General features: G+C 34.1%; 1 protein-coding gene across 9 annotated transcripts in view; it reads left to right on the top strand.

Moving 5' to 3' along the window:
• OXR1 (oxidation resistance 1) overlaps nt 1–22,137 on the top strand; it is a 517,492-nt gene that overhangs the window by 440,770 nt on the left and 54,585 nt on the right. For all 9 annotated transcript variants that reach the window (XM_069600384.1, XM_069600382.1, XM_069600385.1 and 6 more), the window contains 4 exons: nt 4,981–5,063; nt 8,518–8,625; nt 10,038–10,151; nt 20,022–20,174. In XM_069600384.1, coding sequence (XP_069456485.1) covers nt 4,981–5,063; nt 8,518–8,625; nt 10,038–10,151; nt 20,022–20,174 — 458 coding nt within the window. The remainder of the gene's footprint in view (nt 1–4,980; nt 5,064–8,517; nt 8,626–10,037; nt 10,152–20,021; nt 20,175–22,137) is intronic.

Here is a 22,137-nt window from a genome sequence, read left to right as displayed (position 1 = left end):
TAAGACATCGCAATATATTTTATTATAATTTTAAATTATTAAAGTGAGTGCTTTCAATTTGTTTCAAACCTTAAGCTGCGGAAAGCTGATACATTAGTTTTCTTTCTCTGAACTGCACTCCATGGTAAACCTTTGGAAATGATACTGCGATTGCAAATTTAATTGTAATTAGTGGCTCAGACAGAGAATCTGCCTACAATGCAGGAGACCCAGGTTCGATCCCTGGGTCAGGAAGATCCCCTGGAGAAAGGAATGGCAACCCATTCTAGTATTCTTACCTGGAGAATTCCATGGAGAGAGGAGCCTTGTGGACTACAGTCCCTTGAGTCGCAAAGAATTGGACATGACTAACACTTTCTTTTAGACCTTTAATGAACTCTTTCACAGATTAAAAAAATACTACTATACAAAGCAAGTGCAGGCCATCATTTACTCCTGAAATCATGAAAGGATATATATTATTAGTTAAAAGTAATTTGAAATTATATTTTTCATTATTTTTAAATTGCAAAATGAGATAGAGGAAAGGAATTAATTTTTTAAATGTATTTTAAAATAGCTTTAATGTTTTATCACAAAAAACAAACTTAAATATATACTGTTTAATGGAGAAAAATTGGAGTATAGTGAAAAGAAAAAATGCTGTCTTACCCTAAGAATTATACCATTTTTCATTCCCAGCATAACTTTAGGAAAACACCTCTTTTTCTACAGCCAAACAGTATATATTTTTCTTCTTTGTCCACTTTTCTTTAAAAAAACAAAATGACTGTAAGAATTGTGGCAGTTCTAGGTACAGTTTAAGCCGTAGCTTCAAAACATTATTTCATTCAGATTTGATGCTTGCTATGTGTTAGGCTCTTTGTTAGGCACTGAGGAGTCATTGTGGAACTATGTAGGGTGTTTTATAGGTTATAGTTTAGTGGAAGAGATTTAAAAAGAAACTTAAAACTGTGCCAGATACTGTGAAGGAAACAAAGATACTGTATGACTAGTAGTAGAGATCTGCCTTAACCTGGGTGATCAGGAAGGTTTTAGGACAGCCTTTTTAAGTACTGTAGAGCTAACTGGGATTTTTTGAGATTTGAACTTTATTTTTATCATTGTTAATGCTTCATTAGAACCATTCACCCAACTGAGCTAATTAGATACATATAAACAAACTCTAGTATAGTCAAAATATCAATTAAGATTGGATGGAGGGAGAACAAAGAGGAAGATATTTTCTAAATTCCTTAGGCTTAGGTAGAACTAATTTTTCTTTGAAAATTACTGTTTTAATCTTGTAAAAATTGAGCATAACTATAACATCTTGTTATGTTTATGAATCTTATTCAGTTTTGAGTTTATTAGTTTTTTAGAGATTGATTTTATTTAAAATTGTTTAGATAGGAGTGCTATTTTATCAGTTCTGTGCAATCTTTGTTACATGAAGTACAGATGAGAAAGCTAACACTAATACAGAATTTAAAACAGATACTATAAACTTGGTGGTAATGATGTGTTCAAATGAAATATCTTGATAAGCAAGTGACAAATAGTTGGCACTCTATCTGAAGTGGAGTGCATAAAAAGTATGTTTATATGTGAAAGCATATCTTAATCTACTTCATGGTATGTATAAAGAATACAGTATTTTAATATAACTCCATAGTGAAGATTTTGTCTTTAACTATGATTGTATTAGAACTAGAGATGTTTTCCTCTGTGAAGATTAATGTTACATGCCTCAAACTTGGTTTGGTTAATAATAATAATAAATCTTCAAATATAGATTATTATAATAGGACTAGATGTGTTGAAAGATATTTAATTTACTTTTTAATAACAATTTACTTTTAATAAATTAATAAATTTTGAGTCCTTAATTTACTTTTTAATAACTTCCTTATTTACTTTTTAATAACTTCCTTCCAGCTAACAGTTATGTTTCTTCAATTTATTTTTTTAATTGGAGGATAATTGCTTTAAATATTGTGATGGTTTCTGCCATACATCAGCATGAATCAGCCATAGGTATACATATGTTCCCTCCCTCTTAAACCTTCCTCCTGCCTCCCACCACATCCTACCCCTCTGGGTTGTCAGAGAGCACCCAGTTGAGCTCCCTGCATCATACAGCAAATTGCCAGTGGCTGTCTGTTTACATGTGCTGATATGTATGTCAGTCTCTCAGTTAATCTACTCTCTCTTTGCTACTCTCTCAATTCATCCCACCCTCTCCTTCCCCCACTGTGTCACAAGTGTGTTCTCTGTATCTGAGTCTTTATTGTTGTTGTTTTGCTAAGTCCTGTCCCAACTCTTTGCAACTCCATAAACTGCAGCATGCCAGGCTTCCCTGTCTTTCCCTATCTCCCAGAGTTTCCTCAAACTCATGTTCATTGAATCAATGATCCATCCAACCATCTCATCCTCTGTCACTCCCTTCTCTTGCCATCAGTCTTTCCCAGCATCAGAGTCTTTTCCAATTTGTCAGCTTTTCACATCAGGTGACCGAAGATCGGAGCTTCAGCTTCAGCACCAGTCCTTCCAATGAATATTAAGGATTGATTTCCTTTAGGATTGACTATTTTGATCTCCTTACTGTCCAAAGGACTCTCATGAGTCCTCTCCAGCACCACAATTTGAAAGCATCAATTTTTTCCATGCTCAGCCTTCCTTGTGGTCCAATTCTCTCATCCATACATGACTACTGGAAAAACCATAGCTTTAACTGTATGGACCTTTGTCAGAAAAGTTGGTGTCTCTGCTTTTTAATATGCTGTCTAGGTTTGTCATAGCTTTCCTTCCAAGGAACAAGTGTCTTAATTTCATGGCTGCAGTCACCATCCTCAGTGATTTTGGAGCCCAAGAAAATAAAATCTGTCACTGCTTCCACTTTATCTGTTTGCTATGAAGTGACAGGACCAGATGCCATGATCTTAGTTTTTTGAATGTTGAGTTTTAAGCCACCTTTTCACTCTGCTCTTTCACCTTCATCAAGAGGCTCTTTAGTTTCTCTTCACTTTCTGCCATTAGAATGGTATCATTTGCATAGCTGAGGTTGTAGATATTTCTCCCAGCAATCTTGATTCCAGCTTGTGAGTCATCCAGCCCAGCATTTAGCATGATGTACTCTGCATATAAGTTAAATAAGCAGGGTGACAATATAGGGCCTTGACATACTCCTTTCCCAGTTTGGAACCAGTCTATTGTTCCGTGTCTGTTTCTAACTGTTGCTTCTTGTCCTGAATGCAGGTTTCTCAGGAGGCAGGTCAGGTGGTCTGGTATTCCTATCTCTTGAAGAATTTTTCAGTTTGTTGTGATCCAGGCAGTCAACAGCTTTTGCATAGTCAATGAAGCAGAGAAGATTTTTTTTTTTTGGAATCCCTTTGCTTTTTCTCTGATTCAGTGGATGTTGGCAATTTGATCTCTGGTTCCTCTGCCTTTTCTAAATCCAGCTTGTACATCTGAGAGTTGTTGTTTCGTATACTGTTGTAGCCTAGCTTGAAGGATTTTGAGCATTACCTTGCTCTCATTTGAAATGAGTGCAGTTGTACTATAGTTTGAGCATACTTTGGCGTTGCCTTTCTCTGGGATTGGAATGAAAACTGACCTTTTCCAGTCCCATGGCCACTGCTGAGTTTCCACATTTGCTGGCATATTGAGTGCAGCACTTCCAACAGCATCATCTTTTAGGACTTTAAATACCTGAGCTGGAATTCCACCACCTCCACTAGCTTTATTTGTAGTAATGCATTCAGTGAGTGTATCTCTGCCCTACAAATTGCTGCCCTACAAATGCTACTTCAGTAACATTTTTCTAAATTCCATTTATATGTGTCAATATGCAATATCTGTTTTTTTCTTTCTGACTTCACTCTGTACAACAGGTTCATCTACCTCACTAGAACTAACTCATTTATTCCTTTATATGACTAATAGTCCATTGTTTATATGTACCACAACTTCTTTATCCATTCATATGTTGATGGACATCTAGGTAGGTTCCATGTCCGGGCTATTGTAAATAGTGCTACTGTGAACACTGGGGTGCATGTGTCTTTTAGAATCATGGTTTTCTCAGGGTATATGCCCAATAGTGGGATTTCTGGGTTATATGGTAGTTTTATTCCAAGTTTTTAAGTGATGACTCCCCACCCTGCATGTGACTCAGCAGTAGTGCCCTGTCTCCATGCCTTCCAAGCTTTCCTTCAAAAGCATTCCCTGCCACCATATCTTCTCTCCTGTCTCCTCCTGCCATCTCTCTGAAGTCAAAAGCAGTCCTCGCCCTGGGATTGCTCTCCAAACCCTACACTCCAGTTCCTAGCCATCACGCATTCTGGTGGACTTACGTTTCTGTCCAGGGTGTGTAGGGTCGCGTCCCAGATTGTGTGGGTCTCACTCTATTCAGACTGTCACATATCAGCTGCTTCACTCTCCAGCAGTTTTGAATGCTTCCCCTCGGTCCCAGCTGATTGCCCCAGATGTGGGGATCTCACCCCTGCTTCAGCTTCCCCACCTGCTGGGTGCACGTCTGACCCTGCTCACTCTCCTCTTCTTTTTTCCTTCCTTCCTTCATCCTACTGAGTTTTGTGTGGCTCTGTATATTCCTTTCTGGTGGTCAGGGACTCCTGCCAGCCTTAGCTCGTGCTCCGCATGATCTTTTGCATCTGATCTTCTGTGTTCCTGATACATCCATGGAGAGAGATGTGCCCCATATCCACCTGCTTCTCCACCGTCATGTCTCCTTCCTTCCTTAGGTTTTGAATTGACTTCCAGTTATTGTAGTGCTTCATACTAGTCAGTTTGTAAACCTACCAGGGAAGGAAGTACATTTACTTATTTTGATACTTGGTTGTATTTTAGAGCAGAGAATCCTAGGTGGCAAGCTGTATTCCTGGTCAATCTTTAAATATTTGCTACCTCAGCTCTATTTAACTGTCCTTACTCTGAAAGGGAAAATAATTTAATAGAATTTTACATCATCTTTTTTTCCAGATACTGGCCAAAAGAAGACCCTAGACAAAAAAGATGGGAGAAGAATGTCTTTTCAGAAACCCAAAGGGACTATTGAATATACTGTAAGTTAATTGTTTTGGAAAAGGTGATTTCTGTTTGTGATAGACTTATTGGAGGTATTCTTTGTTTATATTGTAAATGAGACCAGGGTTCCTAATTGCCTTATTTTAAAAATCTCTACTTCACTGTCAATAACTTTTATTAACAATGGTACTTGTTTTTAGGATTTTTTTTCCTTAAAGAGAAATTTTATTACGTGTGATATGAAGGTAATTCTAGAAAATTTAATAAAATAATAGTTTACTGGGAGTTAAAGTTTCTGTGCTACAGTAATTTTTATTAGATTGGGCTTCTAGGGAAGCACGTACTTTTTAAAAAATGTGATCTTCATTGTATTCCCAGCAATGATAATGAGAATGACAGAATATGGAAAAAGCAAATTGATATTAATTTTCTAGAATAACCTCTCTGATTTGATTATTTGCACTGATATATAGCTAAGTTTCTCTGTTCTAGAAATGGCTCTCAAAAATGTCCTTAGTGTCAGCTTTCCATATTTCTGGTTACTGTGGAGAACTAAAGTGAGAAATCTAATCTGTGGTATGCTGCTTATTTGATTAAATGTAAATGTTGTTAGATAATGTTAACATGTTATAAAGCAGTTGTTTTAACTATATAGTTTGTCTAATATTTTGTCATATCTGTATTAAGAAGAAAATAGTAGGTTATACATTTGTGTCATCACAAAGCCTTCCAATCTTGGCTTGAGTCTTGATTATTTTTTATAAATTCTAAAAATTGAACAAAGTATCAAAACCTTGAGTTACACTTCGTTTTCATAAACTGTGTAATTAACAGTTGAAACTTTAAGTATTTTTAAAAGGTTTGAAATGACATAATTTGGGGTAGAAATGTATTTACTACTATCAGAAGAATCTTCTGTCAAACATATTATAAACCTGAGTGTGCTTGTACCTTCTCTGCCTAGTTGAGAAACTAAGAATATAAATTCATTAAGTAGCGTAATTTGATGTTTCATTAAGGCATAAGACTGTAGGCATGGGGCATTTCATTGTCTACACATGTAATCACACGATTGTGAAGAATTATGACATTTTAGTTGGTTTTGAATTCAAGAGCTTACCGATTTTTTTTTTCGTAATTCAATAAAACTTGTGTTATTGGTTGCAAACTGAAATTTAAAAACCGTTATTTTGGGGGAAAGCTTAATTGAAATTTGCAGTTACAATTGACCCTTCTTATCCTTGGGTTCTGCATCCACAGATTCAACTAACCATGGATTGAAATATTTTTGGGAATAAAATACCAGAAAGTTCTAAAAAGCAAAACTTGAATTTCCCTTACTGGCCATTCTGTTGGTATTATAAGTAACCTAGAGATGATTTAATGTATATGAAGGACATGTGTAGGTTATATGCAAATACTGTGCCATCTAATATAAGGGATTTGAGCACCTGTGGATTTTTATATCTGTGAGACTGCAGGAACAAATCTCCCAGGATACTGTATTTTACACCTGTTTTGCTGGTTCTGCTCTTGTTGATTCCAAATGTGAGTGGTCCCTTCTATCTTTTCACTTTTCCATTTCCATTCTATTAATCGGAAATCTTAAGAACTTGACTATCTGAAGTGAGACCCAAACTTTTTTCTATTTCTACCTTTCTAGATGCTTGCATTTCTTACTACTAACTTCATATTTAACAAACTATAGAAAACCTTACACAAATTATTTCTTCACCCTTGCCCAGTGCCTACTTTTTTATTCCATTTACCATCAGTCTGTTGTTCATCCAGGTTGGCATTTTTGGATTTAGCATCAGTTAGTTGCTCATTAATGTTCACACCTGTGACATTCTACAACTACTACTGTATTACCACCTCATTCAATCCATTCCTATATTCTCTTCAGTCTTATTTGAAAATCTTATACCTTAATCTCTTACATTTTTATTACTTTAAAGATGATCTACTGCTGTAGTAGTATATTGGTTTTTCTGCATCATTTCTCTTGTCTCATCAATCTTGGACCTGTTGCCACAAATCTAAGATGCCTCTGAGCCACATAACTTTATTGCTTTATATTGGTGGGTTTTTCTTAATTACTTCATTACCCCGATTAGTAATAATAGTGAAGATGAAATGTGCATTAATTCATATGAAATGAAGTAATTTTTTAAATTTTCAGATGTTACAGCAAAGTAAAATTGGTTTACAGAGAGCTTTTACATACATTATCTCAATAAAGTAAGTGAAATACCATCTCACTGCATAGATGAGAAAGTTTGCACAGAACGGAGCAGAACTAGGTTATTTACTCATGTCTTTGGCATCAATTTGGTTTTATAAACCTTAAAAGGAAAATATATATTTATTGGATATATTTAGCCCCCCCACATTCATGTCTACTTTTCCTGACTTTTCAAAGTCTATTACAGTCTAATTCAAAATACCCTATTAATATCATCCTTTCTTGAGATTTAACTCTAGTTATTTCCCTTCCTAAAAATCATAAATTCATAAGTGTACTCTGGATGGTTTAGGTGGAAGAGACAGTATCTCACAAATGTGTTTTGTAACTTTTCTATCTCTGATATGTCGGTTCTGTTCTTTCCACTTTGAATGTTCTTTTCCCTTTTCTCTGCTTCTCAAGTTCTTACCCTTCTTCAAGATTTAGCTTTAAATCTTTTCCATAAAATCTTTGTTGAACATTTAGGAACAAATATGTTGCTTTATCTCTACTCACCTTTTGTTGTATTTGCTGTTTCATTTAAATTGCTTTTCATCTTTTATATAATCTTTTTTGTCTTTCTTACTTTCCAACTAGATTGTAAATCTTTTGTGCAGTAAAACTATTTAATTGCACTTCATTTTGTTCTGTACAGAGCTCTCTTAATGCTTTATTTATGGAGAATTGTAAAGGAATATGTTGACCAATCAAATGACTTTTTTGTTTCAGGATAATTGGCAATTAAATCTTATAATTTGAGATTTCTATAAGTATGATTCATTAAGATATACTGATTCGCAAACATATTCCTCAGCTTTGGTTTGAATATATTTTCTAATTTATCCATTTAAATGACAGGTTAGGTACATAAAGATTACTAGAAATAGCATTTTAAGTTTAATACAACATGCTTTGCTAAAATAAAATTACTGTATAAAAGTTATATATTTTTAGAAACTATAATATATTGCTTTAAAGCTTTTGTAAGATGAAAATCACTTGTGTTTTGTAAATTATGGTTTGTATTTTGAAATTGCTTGAAGTAGAGAACTTCATATAATTGTAATGTATGATGGTAAAGCATATACTCTGATAATAGATTGAGACTAATTGTTAACAAATGCAAAATTTCTCAAGCTATTCTATCTCTAAAAATGGAAATACACCACTTACTAATCAAATTGTTCCATAGACATATTAATGATCATTAAACCTTATGGTTTAGATTTTTCTCTTTTAACACATTAATTTCTTTTTCTTTTAAACAGGTTGAATCAAGGGATTCTTTGAATAGTATAGCCCTGAAATTTGATACAACGCCCAACGAACTTGTTCAATTAAATAAATTATTCTCCCGAGCAGTTGTTACTGGACAGGTATCATTTTCTATATGCATTGATGGTTAGAAACATTCGGTTATTAAGACAGAGTGTCCATTACAATGTAGTTAATTTAAGAAGAATAATTTTGTGCGTACTTTGAACAAATCATATTGGTTCTAGAAGAGATGATTAAATGTCACTTTTATCCATGTGAATTTTTAATATTATTGAAAATAACTAAATTGGCTTTTCAAATATAGTTTTAAAGAGCTTTTAGAAATATTCAAAGCAGTACATGTATATGATAAAAAATTCAAACTTCTTTAAGGGTAATTTATCTCAGAGTTAAAGTTTTCCTTTTCCAGAAGCAACCACAGTTACCAGTTTGTATACCCTTCCAAAAATACTTGAGCCCTTCTTTCTTCTTTTTTTAAAAAAGAAGATTTTGATCTGGGAAAATGTTCTATTTATGCATAACTCAGTCTCAGACTTTCTCATGTATCTAGAATGTTGCACTGTACCGGTATATAAGTATGCGTTGGAAATATTGTGGATTTGGTTCCAAACCACTGCAGTAAAGCAAATATCACATAAAGCAGGTCATAGAATGATTTGGTTTCCTAGTGTGTATAAAAGTTATATCTACACTGCACTGTAGTCTGTTAAGTGTGTAATAGCATTATGTATAAAAAAAGTATATACCTTGATTTAAACTGTAATTTGAGAGAACTTTATTACTGAAAAATGCTAACCATCATCTGAACCTTCAGAGAGTCATAGTTTTTTTTTGCAGTAGTCACTGATCTCATATCAACATAACAAACAGTAGTAAAATGTTTGAAATATTTCAAGGATGACCTGACTGTAACACACAGACAGAAAATGACCAAATGCTGTTGGAAAATGGCACTGATAGACTTGCTTGAGTCAGGATTGCCCCAGACTTTCAATTTGTAAAAACGTAGTATGTGTGGAGCACAGTAAGGTGATGCCAGTAAAACAAGGTGTGCTTATATTATGATTTAATAAGCACAGTGAACTGTGGATTTTCTGCTTTTTTTGCTATTGTAAACATTGCTGTAAGGAACACTCTTGCTTCTCTCTTTTTCTTTCTATTCAGGTATATCGATAAAGTGAAGTCCTAGACATAAAATGGCTCAGTTAAAGAATGTGTGCATTTTAAACTTGGCTGACTGTCCCAAATTGTCCTTTGAGAGAATTTATAAGGATCATTGTTTCCCTTCACTGTCGTCCACAGTCTGTGTTATCAAACCTATCAAAATTAAATTTGAATCTTTTTAAACTTTGTTAAAGATTATTTCAGTAATAAGATACTTTTAATCTGAAGGTTTTAATTTTTAAAATTTATTCCTGAAGGATATTGTTAATGGTGTTTTCTTAGAGAACACCATCTGATTATTAATATTTTAGTTTGACTGAATCTTTATGTGAATGTTTTCTTTCAGGTTTTATATGTTCCTGATCCTGACTATGTCTCCAGTGTTGAGAGCTCTCCATCTCTCAGCCCCATAAGTCCTCTGTCACCAACATCATCCGAGGCAGAATTTGAGAAGACCACTGTAAGCTTCCCTTCTTTACAAAGCTATCAAGAAATGGCACTGTATATATATCATTGTTATTTAATCTTAGTTTGACTATGGCTAGAATAAAATTTTACCTCATTTTGTTAATTAAATTTGTAAGTCCTAATTTTTAAAGTGAAACATTCTTATTAAATCAGATTGCTTAAATTAACTTACTGTTAGTGGTGGTAGTAATCCAAAGATATTCATCAGCCCTCTTTAAATATCATGTCATAATTTATAAATATCATAATAATTTAAATGATAATTTATATATTTAATAAGTTAATCATATAATATCATGTTGGCTATCTTATAAAAATGACAACACTGTACCTTTGTGACCCCATGGACTATAGCCCACCAGGCTGCTCTGTCCATGGAATTCTCCAGGTAAGAATACTGGAGTGGGTAGCCATTCCCTTCTTTACGGCATCTTCCTGACCCAGGGATCAAACCTAGGTCTCATGCATTGCAGGCAGATTCTTTACTGTGTGAGCCACCAGAGAAGCCCATGAAAGGAATATATTACATTTATTCTCATCATCGATGAAAATGGGAGTGAGGTTCTAATGATAGGTATTACTGGACCAAACGATGCAGGAATACCTTTTGGAACATGGCCATACCATTTTCTCATGGGCCTTAACAAAGAGATGCATTCATAAGGGGCAATGACAAAGGAGAGTAGTGTAACCTTAGGTTAGGTTAATTTAGCTGTGATCCATTCTCTAAAGCAAAATTGTGAAAAGCTTGACTATAGCATTTTGCCTGACTAGAAACCTGTGGGGTCCTTTTCTTGTCCTTTGCTTTAACCCAAATCTGCCTATTAAGTGGCTTTATTAGGCATAAGATGAAAGAGAAGAGAGTGCTGAAGCTCAAGAGAGCAATAAAACCTTCATGAAAATGCTGTCTTCTTCACTTTGCCATGTTGGTAAAAGAGAGGGAAAGAACAATAAAGCCGTGAAACATTTTTAACCTTTAGTGTCTCAGCTTCTGTCAAAGGTGGCCCTAAAGTGTCCTCTCATATGACTAGTCATATGAATAAATTCTTTTTCCCTGAGATGAATCCAGGAAAACAGTAAGAAACATGAGTTCTTGAAGTTCCCTTTACCCAAGTGATCGTCATCACCTACTTCTGATTGTGGTCAATCGTCAGAAATAATTCTTTTGAACAGTAATTTTATAAACTTTAGTTATATCTTTTTAAAGCTAGAAATATATTCATTACCAGCCTCTAAGATAATATTCCCATGTGACTTTTTATATACAGTATCTCAAGTGCTTTTGTCTCTGTAATTATTGAATGTATATTTCCCACATTCTGTGTGTAAGTTCCTTAGAAGCAAGGATTTTATGATCTTATGTTTTATTTGATATAATTCATCTGTATTATATTAATTCAAATATTGTTTGTTAGTTTTTTAATATGTTTCCCATAAATTGTCAAAAGTTTATATTTCTAATATTCACTGATTGGTTTCCTGAATGTTCAGTTTTTTAATGGCTTATTCATAAGGCTAAAATGTTATTACCATAAAGGATCTCAGTGGGATTTTTTAATATTTTATTTTTATATAAAATATAATCTTTGGGAATTATCAAACAGTCTCCCCTCATGTTTTCATATATTGATGAAGAAATGTGGAAGAAGATAGAATGAAAGTAAGTATATGCTAAAGAGCTAAAACTTACTATGTGTCATGTAAAATTCTAAGCAATTTAAAAGAATCACCATCTAAGCCTAACCTCAAACTTAAGAGATAAGCGCCTGGCCTGGCTGTCTTTGTTTTTCCCTCTAGACCTCTTCTACATCCTTCTTCATCCTTTTAGGTGGTAGCCTGCATCATGGATGGGCCACCTTGACCTTTCATTTCTTTTGGTTTTGGTCTTCTGAGAACATTAACAAGATAAGAGGAACAGAGGAGGAACATATTTATTCAGCTGTCTTCCTACAGGGTCACTCCAGAGTGGCTGCATTCTTCAGCAGCTAATTTCTTATCATATGACCGTTTCCACAGAGCCCTCCCTGTCGCTCTCTCCATTAATTCTTTGGGCCTATGGGTGATAATGACGCCTCTGTTGTTTGCCCTAAATTTTCATATATACTGCATACCTTTGTAAATAGTTCCATTATTATTCTCTCCTAAAATCATTCAAATTGGTGTGCCATCTGTTTCTTCCAGTACATTAACAGTACAGTGCTTATTTTACAGATGAGGAAACTGAGGGAGAAAGGTTAAGTACTCTTGTGTTTATCACTCAGTTTGCTAGTATCTGAATCAGGATTTCAAGGCAGAGTCCATGCTTTTTGAATTTCCACTTTATAGCTGGAAATTGGTAACTCGGAAACTACTGTTGCTCAGTAAATATTTGGACCCAGCTCCTAAAGATAGGTAATATTTAATCATTGTGAATGTAGTGGGACCTATCATTTTTGTACTGTGAACATTTCTTTAAAAAATTTTTTAAATCTGTCATTCTTTTATAAATATAGAAACCTTCATTTACTTCCTTTGTTTCTGTGCATCTTAAAATTTATTTATATGCTAATGTCATTTTAGGTTAGAGCTACTAATGTGATATACTCACAGAATTCAGAGGAAAAATGTTTAACATAAGTAATATGGAAAAGTGACATGATTTTAAATAGCTTTTAATTTCTGCTTTATGTTAATATATTCCACTGAAGAATGGAACAGTAGATAGCTGTATTCTCCTCAATATAAAACACTCTTTAATGTACTCTAAGTGAAAAATAAGAAAAGACGAGTACTTCTAATATGTTAAGGAAATATAATTTTCAAATTATATTTCATGGTAGTAAGAAAATACAATTTTGAAAAACTTCTGAGATTCTATGGGAGGTCTAGAAGGTCTTACAGGAGAAAATATATAAAGTATTAATAGAGTTTAGACACACTAAAAGCTTCTTTTCAAGCATAAACAATTATATTGCTGCAGTTACTGTTAATATTTTAAAAGTACTTACTATGCATTTATTATTAAGGAAGCTATGGCATAGAAAGAATGAGTAATTTATATACGTCACATATTTAATGAGTGGTAAAGCTGAGATTTAAACCCTGACAGTCTGAATTCAGATTTTGTGTTATATTCTTAATCACTTTTTGAACTAATTGATTAAAGCTTAAAGATTAGCAGTATGCATTCTCTGAGATTGAAACATACAATCTTAAAATATTTGTGTTACAAGTTGTAGAAACTAGAAAGTTTGTAGTAAAGAGCTGTGTGGAAGTAATATAGCAAATTATTGCTTAACAAAGCAAAAATAAAAATAAACCAGATGATTCAGAAGTATTGCTTAGAATGATTAAAAGGTGAACAAAAATATTGCTTTGTTACTTCTTTACTCCCAATATAAGATTCTCTGGACTCTTTAATATGTTGTTCTTCTGTTTGCCTGTATTCGTTTTCTAGAATTGCTGTAACAAAGGATCACAAAATGGGTGGTTTAAATCAGAAATTTACCTCACAGTTCTAGAGACTCGACATCTGAAATCAAGACTTTGGCAGGGCTATGGCGTCTCCTTACGAGGGAGGGTCCTCCCTCTCCTCCTCTGGCATCTGGTGCTCACCACAGTCCTGGTCCTTCTTGCTTTTGGTAGATCACTCCAGTTTCTGCCTTTGTAGGCACGGGACTGGCTTCTCCCTGTGTGTCTGTGCCTTAACAGTGGTCTCCTCTTCAGGTAAAGAAACCAGCTAAGTTGGGTTAAGGGTCCACTCTACTCCTGTATGACTGCAGCTTCACTTCATCTGTGAAAACCTGATTTCAAAATAGGTCACATTCAGAGGAAGAGGGTGAGGACTTCAGCATGTCTTCTTGGGTGATACAGTGCACCCATAACTTTGCCTTTTATAAAATTTAAAGAGAATCACGTAGTTTAGTCAGGAAGCTATAGAAGATTTTCTAACTCTGGTCAAATAACATTTTTTTAAAAGACATTCAGTGACTTTTCTTCATGTATAGATGAGAAGATATATAAAAGAGTGATGTTAATTTCTTAACAGTTTTAGGGATCTTGATAATATATGTGATATCTAATAAAATAAACCTCCCTCTATTTTAATCATACAAAGCACATAATTCATTGACATATTGAACTTTATATACCTGAAAACAGATGTTAAAGTCATAGTACACATGCACGAAGTTAAAAAAGCTTTAGTTAGGAATATCAGTGTGAGTTGAAGAGATTAAATACAGCATATGCTTCAAAAATTGTTCCCATATATGCCATCCTTAAACTAGTTACAAACATTCCTCTCCCTCTGTTTCCCTTCTTCTTTACTCCCTGCTTCCTCTCTCTGTTTTTGTTTATACTATTATATATTTAAACCAAGAATAAATATAAAATCCCTAAAAATATATATATGTGAAGTATATTTTACCTATTATATATATAATATATATAAATTATTTTAACTTGCATGCTTTTAAATCTAAATTTTCATATGTAAATATGTAACATATACTTTGTTATATAATAAACATAAGCTTATGTTACATATTATATTAAAGTTCAGTTCAGTTACTCAGTCATGTCCGACTCTTTGAAACCCCATGAATTGCAGCACTCTGGGCCTCCCTGTCCATCACCAACTCCCGGAGTTCACCCAAACTCTTGTCCATCGAGTCAGTGATGCCATCCAGCCATCTCATCCTCTGTCGTCCCCTTCTCCTCCTGCGCCCAATCCCTCCCAGCATTAGAGTCTTTTCCAATGAGTCAACTCCTCGCATGAGATGGCCAAAGTATTGGAGTTTCAGCTTTAGCACTGGTCCTTTCCTCACAGTCCAACTTTCACATCCATACATGTCCACTGGAAAAACCATAGCCTTGACTAGACGGACCTTTGTCGGCAAAGTAATATCTCTGCTTTTGAATATGCTGTCTAGGTTGGTCATAACTTTCCTTCCAAGGAGTAAGCGTCTTTTCATTTCATAGCTGCAGTCACCATCTGCAGTGATTTTGGAGCCCAAAAAAATAAAGTCGGACACTGTTTCCGCTGTTTCCCCATCTATTTCCCATGAAGTGATGGGACCGGATGCCATGATCTTCGTTTTCTGAATGTTGAGCTTTAAGCCAACTTTTTCACTCTCCTCTTTCACTTTCATCAAGAGGCTTTTTAGTTCCTCTTCACTTTCTGCCATAAGCGTGGTGTCATCTGCATATCTGAGGTTATTGATATTTCTCCCGGCAATCTTGATTCCAGCTTGTGTTTCTTCCAGCCCAGTTTCTCATGATGTACTCTGCATAGAAGTTAAATAAGCAGAGTGACAGTGTACAGGCTTGACATACTCCTTTTCCTATTTGGAACCAGTCTGTTGTTCCATGTCCAGTTCTAACTGTTGCTTCTGACCTGTATACAGGTTTCTCAAGAGGCAGGTCAGGTGGTCTGGTATTCCCATCTCTTTCAGAATTCTCTAGTTTATTGTGATCCACACAGTCCAAGGCTTTGGCATAGTCAATAAAGGAGAAATAGATGTTTTTCTGGAATTCTCTTGCTTTTTCCATGATCCAGCAGATGTTGGCAATTTGCTCTCTGGTTCCTCTGCCTTTTCTAAAACCAGCTTGAACATCTGAAAGTTCATGGTTCACATATTGCTGAAGCCTGGCTTGGAGAATTTTGAGCATTACTTGACTAGCGTGTGAGATGAGTGCAATTGTGTGGTAGTTTGAGCATTCTTTGGCATTGCCTTTCTTTGGGATTGGAATGAAAACTGACCCTTTCCAGTCCTGTGGCCACTGCTGAGTTTTCCAAATTTGCTGGCATATTGAGTGCAGCACTTTCACAGCATCATCTTTCAGGATTTGAAATAGCTCAACTGGAATTCCATCACCTCCACTAGCTTTGTTCGTAGTGATGCTTTCTAAAGCCGACTTGACTTCACATTCCAAGATGTCTAGCTCTAGGTGAGTGATCACACCATCGTGATTATCTTGGTTGTGAAGCTCTTTTTTGTACAGTTCTTCTGTGTATTCTTGCCACCTCTTCTTAATATCTTCTGCTTCTGTTAGGGCCATACCATTTCTGTCCTTTATTGAGCCCATCTTTATATGAAGTTAAATAACTATAAATGCCAAATGTATAAGTAACACATGAATTGTCTTATCTACATATTGTATAATATAATTTAGCTTTGGTGCTTTTAAACTTAATTTAAAAACCAGGAGTTTATTAAGGAGTTACAGTTTTTAGTATGTGCTTTTTAAATGATGGTGCTCTAATTATAACTTAGTCTTATATTCTTAGAACAAAATTTTATATTTGGAATATGTGAAAACAGAACTTCATAGTACGACTTAGATTTATGTAGATTTTAGGAAAGCAGTTCTTTATATAGAAGAAATCTCTATTTGTAACATCACAAATAAATTACTGAGAGTTTTCTTTAGATTCTGAATGGGAGCATTGTTTTCATAATTAGAATTTAAAAACTGATTCTTCTTTGCTTTTTAACCTGGTTGCTAAAAAGTTCAAGTGTGAGTGAGTGAAGTCAGTAAAGTCGCTCAGTTTTGTCCGACTCTTTGGGACCCCATGGACTGTAGCCTACCAGGCTCATCCATCCATGGGATTCTCCAGGCAAGAATACTGGAGTGGGTTGCCATTTCCTTCTCCAGGAGATCTTCCCAACCCAGGGATCAAACCTGGGTCTCCCGCATTGCAGGCAGACACTTCAGTGTCTGAGCCACCAGGGAAGTCAGAAAGTTCAAAGCCGGATCCAAAACTCCAAGTAGAACACATAAAATTGCATTTAAGTTTTTCTTCACTCTAATATTTTTATTTTTTATTTGTATTCTATTGTATTCTGCATGTTGGTTTTAAAAGCCTCAAATTCTTAAGAAGTGGAGTTTAAATAAATTCTGAGAGTGATCGTTAAACATAATAATTTACACAAAATAAACAGTACCCATCAATATTTACTGGTTAAGAAATGTACATTGCTTTAAAAATAATATTTTCTTTTAGATTATATTATTTATGTTGTATGAAATAAAATGTTGGTATTTCTATGCCTTGTATGGCTTTTCTTCCTCAAATTTTATATACCTTAACCTATGTGTTACCAGAGAACATTTCTACATATTTTCAGTCACTAAAGAGCAAAACCTCAATAAAGCCAAGGCAGCATGGGAAAAGGAGAGTTTGTAGTTGCTAATTAGCTTATGATAATGATTTATAATAATAGTCTACAAGTTATATAATACTTAATCGTACTGTACAGAAAAAAAGATGGCCTTTTTGGATCACTTGTCATAAAATTGCTTTACTTTTGCACTTTTGAACAATTGAAGTGATTATTAAGGCTTGATAATTTTTAATTCTATATTTTTAAGAACCTTTCCATCCCTAGTGGCTAAAGCAAAATTGCACAAAGAAGCTTCAGAAAGCACTCAAATAAGCCTCAAAATCACCTTATTAAGAAACAGAATTTGTAAATTCACAGAAATACAGAGATGCTGATGCTTTGCCATCAATATGTATGTAAGTTAAAATGAAGTCTGATTGTGATTCCTCCAAACAATTTTGATTTCTTTTAAAGAAATACTCTTTTGTGCTATAATTGAAGCATTTGTTAAACTAATCTGTGTTATTTTTAATAGGATTACATTGACAAATTGGAATTGCTAATGATACTGAGTTATATAATAGAATTTGAGACGGTGATGTAACAATAGCAAACTGTTCTATGAGGTCTATTTTTAAGGGAAATATTTGACAGTATAACAAGGTACATACAGTTTTTGTGAATACTACGGTTGTATAGTAAATGATGTTGTCACCTGATTTGAGAGTAAGTGAACAACATCACAAACTTTATTTGTAGTTTTGTGCCAACTTGCAGGGGACTTTCCGATGTCTTTGTATTAACTTTTTCCCCCTGTGCACACAGTCATTTAGAGGAATATTTGAAATGGAAAGTACATAGTATTCTAGTTAAGCTCACTAGTTGATTTTTTGGCACCGTGGGTTTTCATCTCAGCTTCATCTTACTCATTGGGCAATTTACTGAATTTAGCCAAGTATAAGTTTGCTCAAAAATTAAGGTAATGGAAAAAAAATAAATAAAAGTAAATAAAGGCAAGAGTATATGTCTTATGGTTTTTATAATACTTAAATATAAAGGCTCCAATTAAGATTATTATTAATGTCCCTTATTTAATTATTATCTGTGGTAAATGAATTTATATCTTAGATACAGTACTGCCAGACACAATAGGATGAATATGAAGTTAATAATTTGCATCATAAAATGAAAAGATTGATAATGATTTACAGTGTCATGCAGCATTAAAATACAATTTCATTTTAGATTTTTTAAAAATATAGCTATATTAAGTGTAGTTGTTTTATAGTGTTCTTAACTGGTCTGTTTTCAAAAATATCTGTTGAATATCTGCTCAAGTGCTTGGGATTCAACCCTCCATTTTAGGAAGGGCATATGAAATTTAGAAAGGAAGTCTAAAAATTCTTTCCTCATATAGGCTTAAGAAATTAGATCTACTTACTAGAGTAGGAAAAATTATGTTAAAATTTGGTAGTTCTTTTCAAGTATATAAGAGTCTGTGAGATCAACGAAGAAGCAGTCTTATTTATTATTTCAAAAGGATAAGTCAATTATTAGGTATTAATTACAGTGTGGCAGGTTTTAGTTCAAAACTCTGAAGAACCTTGCTATTATATGAAAACATTTTATGTTATTGTGAATTTACTCATAAAACATGAAATGCTTTCATTAGAGGTATTTAAAACAGAGATTAAATGGCACCTGTCTAATTGTCTTACTTTTGTATATAACACTGATCTTTGGGAGAACTATGAGTTCTGTGAACTTGGATATAAAACGTTTTAAGTGAAATCTAACATTTTTAAGGATTAAGACTATAAACAGTAAACAGAAAAGAACCAGACATACCTGTGACTTTGTCCCCAGCAGAACTCACATATTTTCAAATCAATTTAGTATTGTTGTAGATATCACAGAATGTTGTCTATGGCCATGTACTTCAAAATTATCATTAAAGAGTCATCTCTAGATCTTGTTATTTAATATATTAATAAAGAATCATATATACCTATATATCCAATTAAAAAGTGTTTTGATAATTGTGTTTCAATATAATTGTTTTTCTTTGTAATCCTCTAAGTATTCAAAAAAAATTCCATTCTGTAAAGGAAGTCTATAGGCTTCACTGTGGAAATGCTCCATGACATCAAAAAAGTTAAGAACCTATGATCTAACTAATTAATACCTTATAAAATGTTACTTATAAACTCATTATAGCTTGAAATTTTAAGAAGTTCTTCAGTGAATGGATTCTGCTGAATTCCTAGGTTTCACGGACAAGCCCTCACATTTTCTCTGTCCCAACACCTGAGGGATTTATTAAATGATCAGGACCAGTCATTCAATTCAGGAACAACTGAATGTGTGTGTGTGTATTGTGTGTATCTCTAGGATGGCCATAGAGATGGTTTTCAACATTCTCATGATGATTTATATATGTATGTGTGTGTGTGTATATATATATATATATATATATATGTAAAAAATATCATTATATAAATATATTCTCATCAAAGAAGTAATTGAAAATATAAGTTTTAGCTGTGCTGGAGATCTTTTCCAAATGTAAAAAAAGTGACTTTTTTCCCATTTTTAAATAATAAAAACATTTTGAGCTGATCTCCAGAATATGATGAGAAGAAAAGTACTTATTAGGGAAAGCTAATAATGTGGCTTTATTAATGTGCTTAGTAATAATAATGTGCTTGGCTTTAATAATGTGCTTAGTTTTATTTAGTTCACTGAAATGCCTTTATCTTATTTTTTTTTTAAAGACTCCTGATGTAGTCCACCCAAAAGAAGCAACTCCCTCATCTGCTTTTACTGCTATTCGACCTGCACGAGTTGTATCTTCAACTTCTGAGGAGGAAGAAGCATTTACTGAGAAATTTCTTAAAATTAATTGCAGATATATTACCAGTGGCAAGGTAAGAAATAGCACTTTAGAAAAACTTTTAATCATTTTTTATTAGTAAAATATGACAGTTTGCATTTATATTTTTCGTCATTCAGCATCAGCACATGGTGATCATTTTAAGATAATTTTGTGAAATAGGCAATTCTTTTACTTTACCATTGGAGAAGGAAATGACAACCCACTCCAGTATTCTTGCCTGGGAAACCCATAGACAAAGAAGCCTGGTGGGCTAGAGTCCATGGGGTTGCAAAAGAGTCGGACGTGACTTAGTGACTAAATATTCCTTCACCACAGGGGAAAAAAGAAACTTTTTAAGAAAAGGTTAGCAAGTGCAGGGTTTCTCTATCCTGGCCAGAATTCAGTGAAGTTTGAATCTGTGTTTTATCTATCACAATTGTTGATTTTCTAAGGCAGAGAACTTGTGGTATTTAAAGGAAATTAGAGTTAAAGTACCACAGTGTTCAGAAGAAATCCACATATTTCTTAGAAAGTAAGTATAATATGACACTGACTACTGACTTGAGAAGTCACACATGAAAACCATTTCTTTATAGTTGTAATTCATAAATTATGAGCATTTGAGATAGATGTTTAGTGCTATAAATTTCCCGTGTACTGTTTTAACTTCATCCACAGTTCTGATATGTTGTATTTTTATCATTACTTTCTCTTTATTTCTTCTTTGGCCCATGGAATATGCAGAAGTGTCTTAGTTTAGTTTCTTTGTTAGTTGGAGTTTTTTGAGATATCTTTCTGTTGTTGATTTTTAATGTTTTTCCATGTGGTTAGAGAACATATTTGAAAACTTAATGTTTTATGGTCCACAATGTGGTAAATTTTGATACATGTTACATGTGTACTTGAAAAGAATATGTATTGAACTGTTATTGGGAGAAGTAGTCTATAAATATCACTTATGTCAAGTTGAGTGCTATTTCCTGTATCCCTACTGATTTTGTTCTATTAATTATTGACAGAAGGATGTTGAAATCTATAATTGTGGATTTGTCTGTTTTCCCCTCCTCATCTATCAGTTTTTGTTATTTTGAAACTCTGTGCTTACGTACAAAAAATATTTGGGATTCTTAAATTGTCTAGATGAGTTGATTTGTTTAATTATGAAAAACTTTATTCTTGGTAATATTCTTTGCTGTGAAATCTGCTTTGATGGTTACGGATGTAGTCACTTCAGCTTCCTTTTGGTTAGTGTTAACTTGGTTTCTCTCTTCTTGTCTTATTCTTAAAGTGGGATTCCATAATTTACATCAGGATTCACTCTTTGTGTCCTACATTCTGTGGGTTTTGAGAAATGTATAATGACATATATCCAGCATTGCCGTATTACGCAAGGTAGTTTCATTGCCCCCTAAATCCTCTGTGTTCTGTTCATCCATCCTTTTCTTTGAACCCTTGGAAACTACTTATCTTTTTATTATCTCCATAGTTTTTCAATTTGTCAGTGTCATACAGTTATTATAGAATCCTGAAATTTGCTTCTTTCAGACTTGCTTCTTTCAACATGCATTTGAGAGTCTTCCATATCTTTCATGGGCTTCCCTGCTGCCTCTGCACTAAAGAATCCGCTTGCCAATTCAGAAGACATGAATTCAGTCCCTGGGTCGGGAAGATCCCCTGGAGAAAGAAACGGCAACCCACTCCAGTATTCTTGATTCTTGCCTGGGAAATCTCATGGACAGAGGAACCTGGCAGGCTACAGTCCATGGGGTCACAAAAAGTAGGACATGACCTAGTGACCGAACAACAACATGCCTTTCATGGCTTGATGACTTGTTTTTGTTGCTGTGACTGTACAACAGTTTATCCATTCACCTACTGAAGGACATCTTGGTTGCTTTCAAGTTTAGACACTTAAGGAGTATAGAATATGCAGGTTTTGTGTATACATATATTTTTACTTCCTTTGATTGAATACTAAGGAGTGTGATTGGTAGATCATGTGGTAAGACTGGGTT

Source organism: Ovis canadensis, chromosome 9 (genome assembly GCF_042477335.2).
Source record: "Ovis canadensis isolate MfBH-ARS-UI-01 breed Bighorn chromosome 9, ARS-UI_OviCan_v2, whole genome shotgun sequence".
Lineage (NCBI taxonomy): Eukaryota > Metazoa > Chordata > Mammalia > Artiodactyla > Bovidae > Ovis > Ovis canadensis.
This window is presented reverse-complemented; position numbering and strand designations above follow the sequence as displayed.